At 56.4% G+C, this 14125-nt stretch overlaps 1 protein-coding gene across 1 annotated transcript in view; it reads left to right on the top strand.

Moving 5' to 3' along the window:
- Window positions 1-6010: 6010 nt before the first annotated feature.
- The window catches only part of LOC126071285 (uncharacterized), a 53174-nt gene continuing 45059 nt past the window's right edge, over window positions 6011-14125 (top strand). Inside the window, exons 1-5 of the mRNA XM_049875520.1 lie at window positions 6011-6043; window positions 7050-7227; window positions 7339-7400; window positions 7661-7794; window positions 8027-8124. Coding sequence (XP_049731477.1) covers window positions 6011-6043; window positions 7050-7227; window positions 7339-7400; window positions 7661-7794; window positions 8027-8124 — 505 coding nt within the window. The remainder of the gene's footprint in view (window positions 6044-7049; window positions 7228-7338; window positions 7401-7660; window positions 7795-8026; window positions 8125-14125) is intronic.

Raw genomic sequence — 14125 nt, 5'->3', positions numbered from 1 at the left:
CTTGACGGCAAAGGTTTTTTTTGGGTTATCGACTGTGTGGTGGGCCATTTACTAGGCAGGACCCCTGGGAACACAAACATAAACAAGACCTGTCCTTGCCCTGGAGGAGTTCACAGTGAGGCTGGGGAGAAACAATAGTAATAACAACAACTTATTTCTTAAATGTCTGCTGAATGCCAGATGTGTTTACCTCCATCTTTTCATTTAATCCAGTCTTAAACCCAGCTCTATGATTAAAAAAAAAAGATTAGTCCCCATTTAAACAAATAAATAAAAAAAACCAAACCCACTGCCATCAATTCCAACTCATATCTACCCTACAGGACAGAGTAGAACTGCCCCATAGGGTTTCCAAGGCTGTAAGTCTTACGGAAGCAGACTGCCACATCTTTCTCCTGCCAAGTGGCTGGTAGGTCTGAGCCGCCAACACTTTGTTTACTAGCCAAGCGCTTTAACCGATGCACCACCAGGGCTCCCATTTACAAGTGAGGAAATGGAAGCTCAGGGGTGATATGACGTACCAAGGTCACACAGTTGTATGTAGCAGAGCTGGAATTTGAATCCAGGTCTCACCCCAAGGTCCATGTTCTCATCAGGCTTCCCTGCCTCTAAGCTTTGGGAGGAGATCGTCTCTGCACAGGAGGGGATACTCCTGTCGAAAGGTTCCCTGGAAATCCCCTCAAGTGGAGTGGCTTCAAGGAAAGGGGGGACAAGGTGGCTGATGCAGATTGAGAGTTCCCCGTGGCCAGATGGAGAGAAGCCAAGTGGCTGTTGAGAGAGCCTGTCATGAAGGTGGGAACCTCGGGTCTGCAGACTCAGGCTCTCAGGGGTCAAGACTCAAATTCCAGAAGTGCACAGTTTCTGGTTGACCAAACTCATAAGCGCCTGATGTGTAAGCCAGAGGCCAGTGTATTCACCTACCATGCAGTAAGTGGATCAGACCACAAGAGTACTGCCTGGTGTACATTCTGCTTCCACCACTCCCTAGCTGTGTGATTTCGTGCAAGTTATTAATCTCTTTAAGCCTCAATTTGCTCATCTGTAAAATGGCAATAAAACACTCAGTTGTTTACTCTGTGCCAGGCACCCCACTAAAGTGCATGCACGTTGCCATTTAATCTTCACAGAACCCTATGGAGAGGCCATTGCATCCCCATTTTACTGATAAGGAAACTGAGTCATGGAGAAGTAAATTAGCTTTTCCAAGGTTACAAGAATTCAGTGGTAGAGCCTGAATCAGGTCTGTCTGACTCCAAAACCGGTGTTCTTAGTCTCTGTGCCCTTTTGCTGGGGCCAGAATATTCTTGCCTGCTCTACAGATACCAGCACGCCCATTAGGTTTAAATGAAAGCCCAGCAGGGCAGTGAGCCATCCGGAGTTCACCTGCCTCTCGCTGCTCCTCAGTAGAGGTCAGTGCCTCCGGGGCCTGGATTCCCTGGGTCTACTGGTTCCCCTTCTCTCCCTTGGGTGCAGCTGGATGAATTCTCCCTTGCACCTTCTTTTTTTGTGCATCCTTCTGGTCCCTTCAGATACAGCACAATGCAATTGATTAGGCTCTGCTTTCTCAATTTCAATCACATCCTCGCCCTGCCTCCCTGAGATTACAGGCGGGTCACCTTGATTGCGGTTTGCACCGTTCACAAAACTCTTCAGTCGCTCCTTTACAAAACCGTCTCTTGCCTCATTCACTCCCCCACCTGGCTCTTCTCCTCTGTGATGCGTGTATTTTACTGGCTTCAGACTCAGAGGGCAATTTTATTTCCAAGTTCATGGTGGAGGAGGAGGCCGTTTAATTGTTTAACACTGGGTGTTTCACATGCATCATCTAATGTGATTCTCACCACGAGGCAGTGCAGAAGACTGATGATTCCGTGTTACAGAAAAGGAAAGGAAGGCTCTGAGAGGCTACAACACATGCCCAAGGTCATACAGCTGGATGACAGAGTCAGGGTTTGAACCCAGGTCTGTCTGACTTCGAAAACACAAGCATCCCACCATCACATTCCCTGTCTGATGGAGCAGCATGGCAAAGCTTAATACTGACTGAGTCAGGCTCAGGGAGGGCACGGGCAGATACAGGCCTAGGGTAGCCAGGTGCCTGCTGAAGATTGTACCTGTAAAAGAACTAAATCATTGATTAATTCCATACACGATTATTGTTGTCTTCTTTAGGCCAGTCCTGCCCAGGAGGCAGAACAGCAAACCATTACAACCCCTAGGGGCAACGTCAGTCTAGGGGCCAAGGGAAGCATCTCAGAGGATGTGACAGAAGGGTCTTTCTGATGAAGCAGCCAGCTGGTAAGGACATCTGCCCCTGAGGGAACAGCATGTGCAAAGGCCCAGAGATATGGGAGAGTGTAGCTCATTCAAGCAAGTGCAGATGAAGCCTGGGAGAAGAAGGTTGGAGAGTCAGAAAGAAGAAAAGGGGCAGGAGGCAAGAGGTATGGAGGGGGAACCAAGGAGAATGGCTCCCAAGTTGTGGGAGAAAGTCAGAAGATATCTGGGGGTGGGACGCATTGGGGGAGAGTCTATCCTGGATCCCACTGCTCCATGGCTGAGCTGGGTGGACCCTCTATGCACTCCAGTTGTTCCCTCCCAGGTACAGGATCCAAGTGCTCCCTCACCCTACCCACCCCTAGCCTGGACCGTCCTGCAGTGATGTCCATGCTCTCTCTAATGGCCACACTGGGTACTACATCCAAAACTGCAGGAAACTAAGGATGGGAAAGCCAGGTCCCACCAGAACTCTCCCACTACAGGAAGAGAGATCTAGCACAATTCCTGTCCTCAGAGTGCATAGCCTAACGGCATTAGGAAGCAAGGGGGCAGACACCAGCAGAAAATGACCTTACAGGGCGTGTGGGAGAACAGGGGAGAGTCCTAACTCAGTTGGGCACGTGGAAGTCGGGAAGACTTCTCAGAGCACGTGATGCCTTGCCTGAGGTTTTTTTTTTTTTTTTTTTAAAGAGTAAGTTTTCCTGGTAAAGAAGTGGGATATGGGATTAGAATGGCAGCATTAAGCGAGCAAAGCTCAGAGACAGGAAATAGGTCTGTGCAGGGAGTTAAAATTAGTTAGGTGTGCCTGGACTGTGAAATCTGATGGGGGGTGGTAGTAGCTAAGGAGCTCTGGTGGCACAGAGGTTAAAGTGATTGACTGCTAACGGAAAGGTCGACAGTTCAAAACCACCAGCAGCTCTGTGGGAGAAAAATATGGCAGTCTGCCTCCGTGGAGATTTACGGCCTCAGAAACCCCACGTGGCTGCTATGAGTGGGTTTGGGTTTTTAAAGGTAAAGTTGGCGAGGTGAGTGTGGGCCTTATTTGTCAAGCATGGGGGGCGCTGCGACTCTAACCATTGGACCATGAGAAGTCACTCACTGAAGGGCTTTGAGCAGAGGAGTTTTGAAAAAGGTCAAATTCACTTTCAGAAGGAACCCTCTGGTGACCACCGTGGAGAAAGGATGTGAGAGGAAGAGGTGAAGAGGGACACTTCTCTTGTACACAAAGACTCACACCAGGCCACACTCACAAAAGGACAGTTTTGACCAGACCTGGAAACCAGATATATCAGTACATGTGATGACGTGTCAGGGGATCCCAGGCTGAGTACTGACAGACAAACATGCCCTGGCATCCACTCAGACACATAACTCAAGTCCGTGAGCAGAAACTGAGGACGCAGAAATTTATTCTCCACACAGGCATCTAGAAAGCAGGAGCCATGCAAACCCTGCTGGACACAGGAATTCATGCACGTGGTGTGGCTGTCAAGAGCTCTCCCCTCCCCCTCAGTCTTCCCTGGGTCCCTCACCACCTCCGGCAGGAACAAAGCTGACCTTTACCCTCTGACCTCTGGCCTCTCCTCCCACACCCCCTGCCCAGAGGGAGGAGCTGTTTGAAGTCTGGGCTGCAGCTGGGGTTTCCTGTTGCCTGGAGGAATGTGGGAGGACTTGCAGGGGGGAGGGGAGAGGGGCCAACCCAGGAGGAGGGATAATGGGGGCCTGGGGCCTTAGGCTCCACTGTATTACAATGAGGGGGGCTTCCTGCTTCCAAGGTCTCTGGGTTCCAGCTCCAAGCTGCTCCCATTCAGGGGAGGGGAAAGCCAGAGCCATAATGGCTCCAGGTCAATGGGCCTCTTGTTCCTGGATCTGCAGCACAGTGACTTAGGACAGGCCATAAACCTCACTAAGCCTCAGTCTCCCCTTCTGAGGACTGGGCTGAACCACTCTTTAGCAATCCACACCTCCCCTGAGGTATCCCTAAAAGTTAGTTAGGCCAGCCTCAAAACTTCTTCAGTCAGACAGGGCAGTGCCCATCTACACCCAAAGTTCACTTCGCTCTCCCCTTTCTCTGAGCCCCAGGGGCCTGGCTCCAGGTTGTGGTCAATATTATTATCATGACTCAGTAACCCCTCATCTTGCCTCTGCCAGTTTTCAAAATGCTTTCATATCCATGTGCACAGTTCATCTTCCCAACAGCCCTTTCATCTCCCCAATAGCCCTGTCTGTAGATGGTGAATGGAAACTGAGACTCAGAGAAGTTAAGGACACACAGCAAGTCGGAGCAGGATCAAAACTGTCTGTCTGGATCCTATTCTACTTGCTCTCCAAACCCTTAGGCCCCACACCTTTATCTCTAGACTCACCTACATTTCCTAGGGACTAGCCAGGTCGCCTTGGCTGATACTAAAACAAAAGTGGTTGGAATGAGATGAGCCCAGAAAGGGATCATACAGGCTCTTCTAGAACCTAGGTCTCCTCTTTCAAGTCTGTTTTCTTCCGGGGCTTTGCAGCCACCCTGCCCAGCCAGTGGTGATACAGAATCCCGTGTTTAATAGCAAAGGACTGGGTAGCCCGCTTTTAGCCTGCAGTAGCGAAAGCAGACTTGGAGATTAGCCACTAGGTGGCAGCAGCCGCCCACAGGAAGATTCTCAGTTTGCGTTTGTCTGGGGAACCCCCGACCCAACACAATTTTGAGAGGCTTTGAGAGCAAGATTAGCCACCAAATGACAGGGAAACCCTGTCGTGCTTGGGTTACAGAGATGTCCAACACCTTGGAAGCTAATAGCACCCACCACCTCCTGGGTGTGAACAGCTGAAGCAACCAGGAAGAAAGGGGCATGTTTGGAGAACCTCACTTTATTTCTATTCTCCCCTCACTCATCCAGCTGAAACCTACTACTAACCTCTCCCTCTTCACCTCCTCACTTAATCTTCCCCTTCCTCATGCCTTTCCAGCTCCCCTACTTGGGGTACCCCAACCTGCTTGGGGCTCCCCTAATCCCAATGGCCATCCTAGATTATGCCACCCAACTCCCTCCCCAAATGCCCTGGGGCAGAGCCTAATGGGTAAAGGGGTGTGTGTAGGAGGAGGGCAAAAGAAGGTGCAACCTGTACCTCTCCCACCCCCCCACCCACCCCCCCACCCCAATGCTAAAGTCTCTCACCTCACGTGTGGAACTAGCTAGGGCGAGATGCCAGAGCCTCATCTATTCATGATGACTTCAGATTCAGGCTTTGGAGCTGCAAAGGGCTTCTGATGGCTTTAACTACTGCTTTCATTAATATCTGACCATATAATGCTTCCCGTTCAAAGAATACATCTTTGAACCCAAAGCCCATCTTGTCTGCAAATGGGGGCCTCTCCAGCTGGCCATGGCAGCCCCACAATGTCATGCCAAATCAATAGGTGTACTGTTAGAGCCTTGCTCCCTACCATTGCTACAGCCCCTTCCCCAGAAAGGCAATAGAGAGTGCCCCCTAGACTCCTTCTTTCATCCAGTTTGGGAGTCCAGATTGTCCTAGAGGAAGGTAAGACTCAGGAGCTCAGGAGAATTGGAGGTATGGGGAAGGCGGTGACAGGGAGCTGCAGTTGGCAAAATGTCACTACATGCCATTGTCACAGGCTGGCCTTCAACTTGCAGGGCCAAAGGAGTCAGAAACAGGTGGACCAAGAACAAAGGCACTGCCAGAGGAACTTCAGACAAGGGGCAAGACAACAAAGCCAGCAGACATGGGGCAAGAGGAATGTCAGACACGAGATGAGGTGGGACCCCCCGCAGGACCAGTCAGGGCTGGTGTTGGTAGACACTGAGGACAGGACAGCAACTATGCATTATTCATCTCTGTGTCCCCTGCGAGCCTGCATATCTCAGCTAACATTTGCGGAATTGAAGTGCCAAGGAAGGACACACAGATGCAGGAAGAGAAGGTCAGACTCAGAGACCTGGGGAGTCACAACTCCCGACCTTGTGTATGTAGCCCAGGGTTTAAGCACGTGGGCTTTTGGAATCAGCCAGACCAGGGTTCAAATACCACTAGCTCCGCCACTTTCTAAACGGGGGACCTGGGCCTCATATGCCTTCATCTCTAAAATGGAAATGATAATAGCAGTATCCTGTCACCGGGCTGTCAGAACTCAAAAGCGCTGCAGTGCCGGGTAAATGGCAGCCGCCGCAAGTTCTCCTTCCCGGGCTGTCCTGCCTCCTCCCCATGGTAACCAGGCTCTCCGCAGCGCACATTTCCAGCTGTAGGGTAGGCCAGGCAGGGTGCCCGGAGCCAGGGGCTGGATAACAGATGTGACCTGAAGAGGAGGTAGGTGAAAGTGCTGAGCCCAGCCCCCGGCCGCAGCGGGGAATCTGAACTGTGAATCCTAATCCCGCTTTCTGATACAATGTAAATGGTCAGTTGAATTCGGGAAGGGAGCTACTGTGAATTAGCCAGGGCTTTTGCGCCCTCGCCGCCCTTGGACTTCTAGGAAAACTAGTCGTTGGAGGGGTTAAACCCCTGAGCTCAGAGATCAAGAGGAAGGTCACTGAGTGGGGAGGGAGCGCTGGCTCGGGCTTTGAGGTTTCCCGAGAAGCCCTCCCGCCATAAACCCTCACGTTTTACTCAATAGGAAACCTTTTCAGAAAGGGTGAACATCCCCAAATTCAGAGAGCGTGCCCTCCGCTCTCTCCTCTTCCTCTCCGATTTAATTGGGGCGCCGCAGAAAGTCGCAGCCCTTTCGGCTAATTCCCCTATTCCCCATTTGATTCCCATTCCATTCTCAGACCCCGCCCCTTCGCTCCCGCCCGCAACCTGCGTTGGAGCCAGAGCCCCCGCAGGAGACTTGGAACGTGGGGAACATTCCCAATCCGTGGGGAGGATCGGTGCCCCTGTGTAGACTAGGGCGCGGCTCCCCAGAGGGTCCCCGGGAGCGCTGGGTCCCTGCCGGCGCCCGGCCGCGCCGTCGGAGCTGCTCACGCCGCCCCGCCCGCCTCGCGCGCTGAGCGGCGGGGCGGAGACTACAAGTCCCGGCGAGCCGCGCGCGCGCTCCCCCCTGGGGTTCCGGATGGTGAGCCGCGAAGGTAAGGCGAGCTCGCAGAGGCAGCGGCGGCGGCGACGGAGACGGAGAGAGGCAGGCAGGCAGGCAGGGCGAGGGCGAGAGACGGAGGGAGGGAGCGAGCGAGCGAGCGAGCGAGGCAGACCAGACAGACAGACAGGCGGGCGGGCGGGCGGGCAGAGCGAGCCACCCGCCAGGCTGCGCTCAGCCCCGCTCGCAGCCGAGAGAGCAGAAGGCAGGAGGAGGGAGGGGAGGAGGAGGAGGGAGGGAGAGGGAATCCAGCTACCACCACCCAAAGCCAGCGTCTGCTTTCTGTCCTCATTTCCTTTTCCCACCCAGCTTGGAGAGCAGAGAAAGGCAGAGAGAGCGCGAGATAGAGACAGTCGGAAAGACAGACAGACAGCCGGAGAGCGGGAGGGAGGAGGGCGGAGGAGGAGCAGGAGGAGGACTACGCGGGGCGCGTTCCCTCCCAGGTTTGCAATTAGGGGGGTGGGGGCGGGGGTGTCCAGGGCTGGGAGAGTGTGTGCGCGGTGGGGGGAGACGGGGGGCGCAGAGAGAGCGAAGGAGTGATCGAGGTGGGGGGGCGCCGCGGGAGCCGGGGGCCGTGTCCAGCGGAGTTAGCGGCGGAGAATGTGAGCCCAAGCGCGAGCCATGCTGTCAGCGACGGCGGGCGGCTCAGGGCTCCTCCGCGACTGCTCTCCCCAGCAGCCGAGCGCCCGCGTCGCTGCCGCCGCTGGAAGACAGACGCCCCCCAAAGCCCCTCGCCTGGCTCGGACCCACGGAGCCGGCAGCCCAGCACTCCGGTGAGTGGTGACTCCTCCCCACTAGCCCCCGCTGCGGACGGAGCGGCCGGGCTCTTTTGTGCAGCGCACCAGGGGGGTCCCGCGCCCCCTCCGCGCCCCCCGGTCCGGCCCGCCGGACCCGGTGGCTGCGGTGCCCGCGGTGCGATCGGTCTTTGTTTCCGCCGGGGCCCGCGGCTCGGCTGGGCTCGGCTCGAAGCCTGGCAGGCAGCGCCGGGGAGGGGGAGGGGGAGGCGGTCGGGGAGGGGGGGCAGAGAGGGGGGGTTCTCGGGTTTCCTGGCCGCCCCGCGGCTCCCCAGGCTCGGGGGCGAGGTGCGCGCCCAGCGCTGCCGCGCGCCCCCTCCTCCTTCCCCCTCCCTCCGCCTTTGGATTTAAAACTGCAATTTGCTCTCCAGCTTGCTGGGAATGTGGGGGGGGGATGAAGGGGGGACCGTGGGAGCGGAGAACAAGGCTGGATTTTAGGATCGGCGCTGGGGAGAGGGGAGATTGCGGAGGGAGGAGCCCCTCCCCTTCAACCCCCAAATCCCAAGGTTCCGCTGGTGCTCAGGGAGTTGAGGGGCGGGGACCTAATGACCCGTAGGGGGTGTGGGGCGGAGGAGGGATTTGGGGGCGGCCAGGGCCGGAGGGGTTGGGCCGCGTGCCCGGTTACCTGGCGAACAAAGTCGGCTCACTTTTGCATAAATAAATAAATAAATGCCTTATCAATGCGTTTCCTCTAGGGCTCTGATTGAATCGACCCCTGCTTCCCCAGGGGGTGAGGGTGCTGAGCGACAGCTGTCAGCCCCTTGGGTCCAGAGCTGGGGGTGAATTGCTGAATCCCTGGCTTTCTGGCTGAGGACGCCTTCCCCTCCTGGGTCCGCCTTCCCCTGCTGGGTCCGGTCCCCCGGCAGAGCCAGAGGGGCAGGGGGCTGGCTCTGAGTCTAGGAAATAACCTTGTTTCCTGTTCGACAGGAAAAGGGACAGCAACCCAGAGTTTTAGGGCTGAGGATGAGGACTGACGGGAGCTGGGGGGGCTCCCAGCAGCCTGACCCCTCAGCCTTCTGCCAGGCATAGGGGCCAGCTGAAGGAGGAAGGATGTGGGCCTTGCTGGCCGGAGGCGGGAGCTGGGGCTGTCCCTGAGGCGGGCAGCGGGCATGGAGAGGGAGGAGAGAGAGAGAGAAGCGGGGGCGGGAATTCTCTACCGCAGACCCTGGGGGCCAGGGCCAGATGTGGAGGGGTGGGGAGTCTGCCCTCCTTCCCAGCTTGGGGGCCCTGGAGCTGGGCTGGGAGGGGCTGAGCCTGGTGCCCTCGGTTCTGCACCAGTGCCTGACTGGCAGGGCCAGCTGAATTTGGGCCCAGGCGTCACTCTGGGAGGCAGGGCCATGCTGCACCAGTCTGGGTCCCTAAGCATGAGGAGGGACCCTTGGGGGGCCTGTGCCCGTCTGGCTGGGCAGGCGTTTCCCGCCGGACCAGTTGGTGTCAGGCGGGACTTGGCCCCAGCTCCCTGGGCAGAGCTCAGGGTGTGAGGACAAGCTTTGCCTCCGGGTCAGGGTGGCCACATTTTGTCCGCTGCTGCTGCTGCTGGCAGGGCAGGAGCATGTGCCCAGGCCTGGGCAGAGTCCTGCCAGGAGCATTTGGGGTGTTTCTATTGTTGGCTTGTTCCTGTTCTCTGTGGCCCAGTGTCTGTGGCAGAGTGAGCTGGGGCTATGAGGGAAAGAACACCAGTCTGCCCGCCCCCGCCCCCCCCCATCAGCGTCTCCTGGCTGGAGGGTGCCCGGCTGGGTTGTGGTGGTAAGCTGTGGAGGGACTCCCCAGGTGGCATGTATATGCTGCTTGCCATCTCTTTCCTTTGAGCAGATGTATATTTATTTTTATAGTAATGGAAAATCAAACTGGATAGTAAGTTGAATTCATTTTTTTTCTCCTGCTGTGTCAATAGTTGGAGTAACCTCCAGGGACTGGTGAACTTCTCGCCCCAGAGCTCCCACCCTCCAGAGGTTGCAAAGACCAGCGAGGGCATGAACTTTGGGGGAGCAGTGGGCACCAATCTAAACCAGTGACTCCTTTCTCTCTTGTGGTCTGGCACTGGGGCAGGCGCCCAGGTGGACAGGTATTGCCCCCCTCCCCAGGCATCCCCCCACGCCCCAGGGTGTAGCTGTCCCCTCAGCCACCTCCCTGGTTAGTGCTTAAGCTGTGCCCAAACCCTCAGGGACATTCCTCTGGTGGGCTCCCACCCCCCAGCCTGGGCTCCCGGCCCACGTGCCGATATTTATTTTCTGTAGTAAAATCCATTTTTAATGCTGTTACTTTTGAAATAATATAGAGAGAAACAAATGTGATGTGTTTAAGTTGCCCTCTGTGAGTTTTTAATGTGATCTATTGCTGAGGTAGTGATGGAAGGAGCTGTTGGGCTTGGAGAAATTTGGTGTCATAAAGAAAAAGAGCTTGCTGTTTATTATGGTTACTGGGCTGGGGGGTCTGGAGTAAGGTCGTAGGGGCAGAGAGCCCCCAACACCCTCAGGTGCTCTGGATGGACAGCTTAGCTCTTCAGTTTTGGTGTGTGAGGATCTCAGGATTGTTTTGCATGACCCCCCAGCCTCTGATGGGGCCTTTGGTGAAGGGGCTTGGGAGCTGGGGAGCTTTATTCCCCCCACTCTGTGTGATTTGATCTTGGCAAGGAGGATTCTGGAACCCCTTGCTGAGCTAAGTGGGGGTGTACTGAAGGGAGATTGGACATGGATTCTAAAGGAGATTAAGGGATGGGGTCTCTACCTGATTGTTGTGGGTGTGCTGGAGGCTTGAGGGGCAGACTGTCCCTGGCAGAAGACATTTGGGGGGGTCTGTTCTGGACTGGCAAGGGCTCCAGAGAGACATTGCTTGTTCTTCAATCAGCCTGGAGCACTGACTTTGAACCACTTCCTCCTCTGTGCCTCGGCTCCCCATTGGACAGGGGCTTCCTCCAGGCAAACCTGAGCTCCCCCTACCTCTCCTCTGTTTTGGAACCCCGCCCCTCCCCGCCTCCGCCCCCCCCCCTCAACTTCATCTTTTGTTTTTTTTGGTGGAAATACAGAGCCCTGTATCTCATGCCAGCCACCCAAGACCCAGGGGGTACTGTGCCTGCTGTACCAGATGCCCAGGCCCTTCTGGTCTGGCGGGGTGAGGTCAAGCAAACTCACTGTTATGGGATGGAGCCCAGCTCTGTCTCTGGGTCCCCTGGGCCTCGTGGGACACAGTGGGGGAGCAGGAAGCCAGGATGGGGTGGAGCTGGGGACCAGTAGGAGGGAGCAAGGGTAACATTGTTGCTAATGCCAGCAGATGGGCTCCCCCAGGGAGAGAGCAGGGGGAAGATAGGGGGTGGGGAGAAGAGAGACTCAGGCTGCCACATGCGCAGTTGAGAGAGGGAAGGATGGAGACAGAGGTCAGTGATGAGAGGTGAGAAAGCAAACAGGCAAGGAGAAGAGCCAGGATCACAGTCCCTGGAGGTGGGGTCCGGGGAGCAAGAAGACCCAGCATATACCACTTCCTACCCAGGCACCGCTGCAGCTAGAAACAAGAGCAGGCACTGAGGGCCTTTCACCCAAGATCAAATGCTGGGCTTGTTTTTGGAGGAGAGACAAGCAGATGTCTCTGGGAAGAGGGAGGAGGACAGGTGGGAAGAGAGAGAGGGGAAGACTCCCATAGGAGGAGAGAGAAGGGAGAGACTGGGGGATTCCAGGGGTCATTTGACTTTTGGCTTTGCTTCTGCCCCTGAGGGCGGTGTCACATCTCCGCCTTCCCCAAGTGGCTGGAGCTCTTCTTGGGGCCTGGGGGCGGAGCCTGAGGCAGGTACAGCGCCCCACAGGTCGTTGGTTCCCTGCTTTGGGAGGCACCTGGGCTATACAAGCAGGAACGTTAGGGTCCACAGAGACTGGGGGTGGGGAGGTCATCCAGTTGGGCTTCCCCCTCCTGGTTTGACAGAGGAGGAAACCAAGTCTAGAGAGGGGAGCCTCTTGCCCAGGGTCACAGATTCTTGGCAGGGCCAGGCCTGGGACCTGGGCTCCTTGTGTGACACCTTGCTTTAGTTAGAGAATTGGAACAGCTGCAGGGGGCCTCCTGGGTGCGGAGGGGGGCCGGAGCCTGGGGAGAGGCGCAGGCAGGCACCCTTGTGGCCAGAGCCCCCCCAGGGGAGGGGGAGGCGCCACTGCTGGAGAGAGGGAGGGAGGGGAGAGAGGAGGGGAAACAGTGAGTCAGGCTTCCAAGAGCTGAGGATGAGAGCGCCAGAGGCAGGAGGGAGAGGGCAGGGAGGACTGCTCAGAAGGGGGAGAAGGGAGGGAGGGGGCCCAGCCAGGGGCAAGGAGAGCTCGAAGGGAGACAGCCAGCCCCTGGCCCTGGCCCAGCGTTAGTGGAGGGTGTAGCCAATGTGGACTTTGCCCATAGCAGGTCAGGAAGGAGCCAGATTCTGCCCCCGTAGTGTCCCTTTCTTTCCCCATTCCTCTCTTATCCCTCCCTATGCTCTCAGGAGGGATGACCATGGCCTCCCATCCCTTCTTCTTGGGCCTCAGTTTCCCAACTCATTATGGGATTTGGACTGTGAGCTATTTTCGGAGAGGGAGGTGCGAGTGCAGAGAAGCCTGGGAGGGTGGTGAGGGATGCAGTTTCAAGCTGCTGACTTGGTGCTGGGGGTACTGTGGGAGCCTGCCACCAATGCAAGGTGGGGTGTGGGTCTCTGGGGGGTGGGCTCCCTGTTGAGCCCTCTGAGTTGCAGGTTATGACAGTGGGCGCTGGCGCGGGGTAGGGGCAATGAGGGTTGGGACCCACTGTATGTGTGTGAGGTGCTTGTCTGGCGATGGTAAGTGGTCTACCTAGGTCTCTCAGGATAGTCAGTGCCTAGACAGGGTCCAGGGTCCTCATATATCCAGAATCAGCCTCCACTGTTGGGGGGACACTAGTGTGATTCCCTCTATGTTCCTACGGGAGCTGGCAGGAATTGCTTGTGCAGCCCCTTGTGCCTGGAGCTGGGACCAGAGCTGGAGGGATCCCCAGGGACTGCCTGGAAAGGAGGGGAAGGAGGCCCCCCAGGCCAGCTGACAGGAAGCTGTGGCTCCCAGCCCCTGCTTCCCCCAAGGCCTGTTCTCCCCTGCTCTCTTTCCTGAATCCTGGCATCTCTTACATTGGCGAGGGGATGAGGAAGGTGGGCACTGAAGATTCCTCTCCTGCAGGGTCTGGCTTTGGGGGGATGGTGAAGTGAGGCCACTGCCTCCCCACTTCACAAACACATGTATAAACTCAGCTGCAGTGAGGCCCTGCTTTTTCTCCTCTCTCTGCTCTGGGGTCCTTGGCCTGGGAGCCCAAGGGAGGGGCCGCTTCTGCAGCTGGCTGGCCCCGAACTCCCAGTTCAGCCCAGCTGCTACTGAAGCTTCCAGAAGCTGCAGCTCTGTACCCCCTCCCCACCTCCTGAGCCAGGAGAGGCCTTTGCTGACCTAGGGGAGGAGGCCTTGGGGAGCAAGTGAGTACCCTTAGAAGGACTCACACAGACAGCCAGACAGATGGGTAGTAGAACAGATGGACAGAGACACCCACACACAGGCAGACAAAGACAGACAGATGGATTAGGACAAGGAGAGATGGACAGACAAGTGCTGGCAGAGAGAGGAGTCAGAAACATGGAAGGGCCTGGGGAGGGTGAAACAGAGAGGCAGAGACTTGGAGACAGGGAGATCCAAGGAGAGAGGGTGACTGAGATGGGAGAAGGAGAGATATGAGATGTTGAGACACAGGGAGAGATAAAGAAAGGGGGAAACCCAGACAGAAAGAGAGGAGAGATTTGAGGCTATAAACCACAAACAGGGAGTTGATGAGAATCTGGAAGGTGTTTTCTCCCGCTTCCCTCCCCAAACCCCCAGGCCAGCCAAGTCTCCATTCCTTCCACCCTTGGCTCAGTTTCCAGCTGCTAAAGAGGTCAGAGTGAGAGAGAGCCATCTCAGAGACCCCTCCTCCCTGCTCTCCTGTTCGTAGGGGGAGGGAGTTGCTGAGAGTGACTCTCTGG

This window comes from Elephas maximus, chromosome 3 (genome assembly GCF_024166365.1).
Source record: "Elephas maximus indicus isolate mEleMax1 chromosome 3, mEleMax1 primary haplotype, whole genome shotgun sequence".
NCBI classification, from domain to species: Eukaryota; Metazoa; Chordata; class Mammalia; order Proboscidea; family Elephantidae; genus Elephas; species Elephas maximus.
The sequence above is the reverse complement of the archived record's forward strand: the minus strand, read 5'-3'. Positions and strand labels throughout refer to the sequence as shown.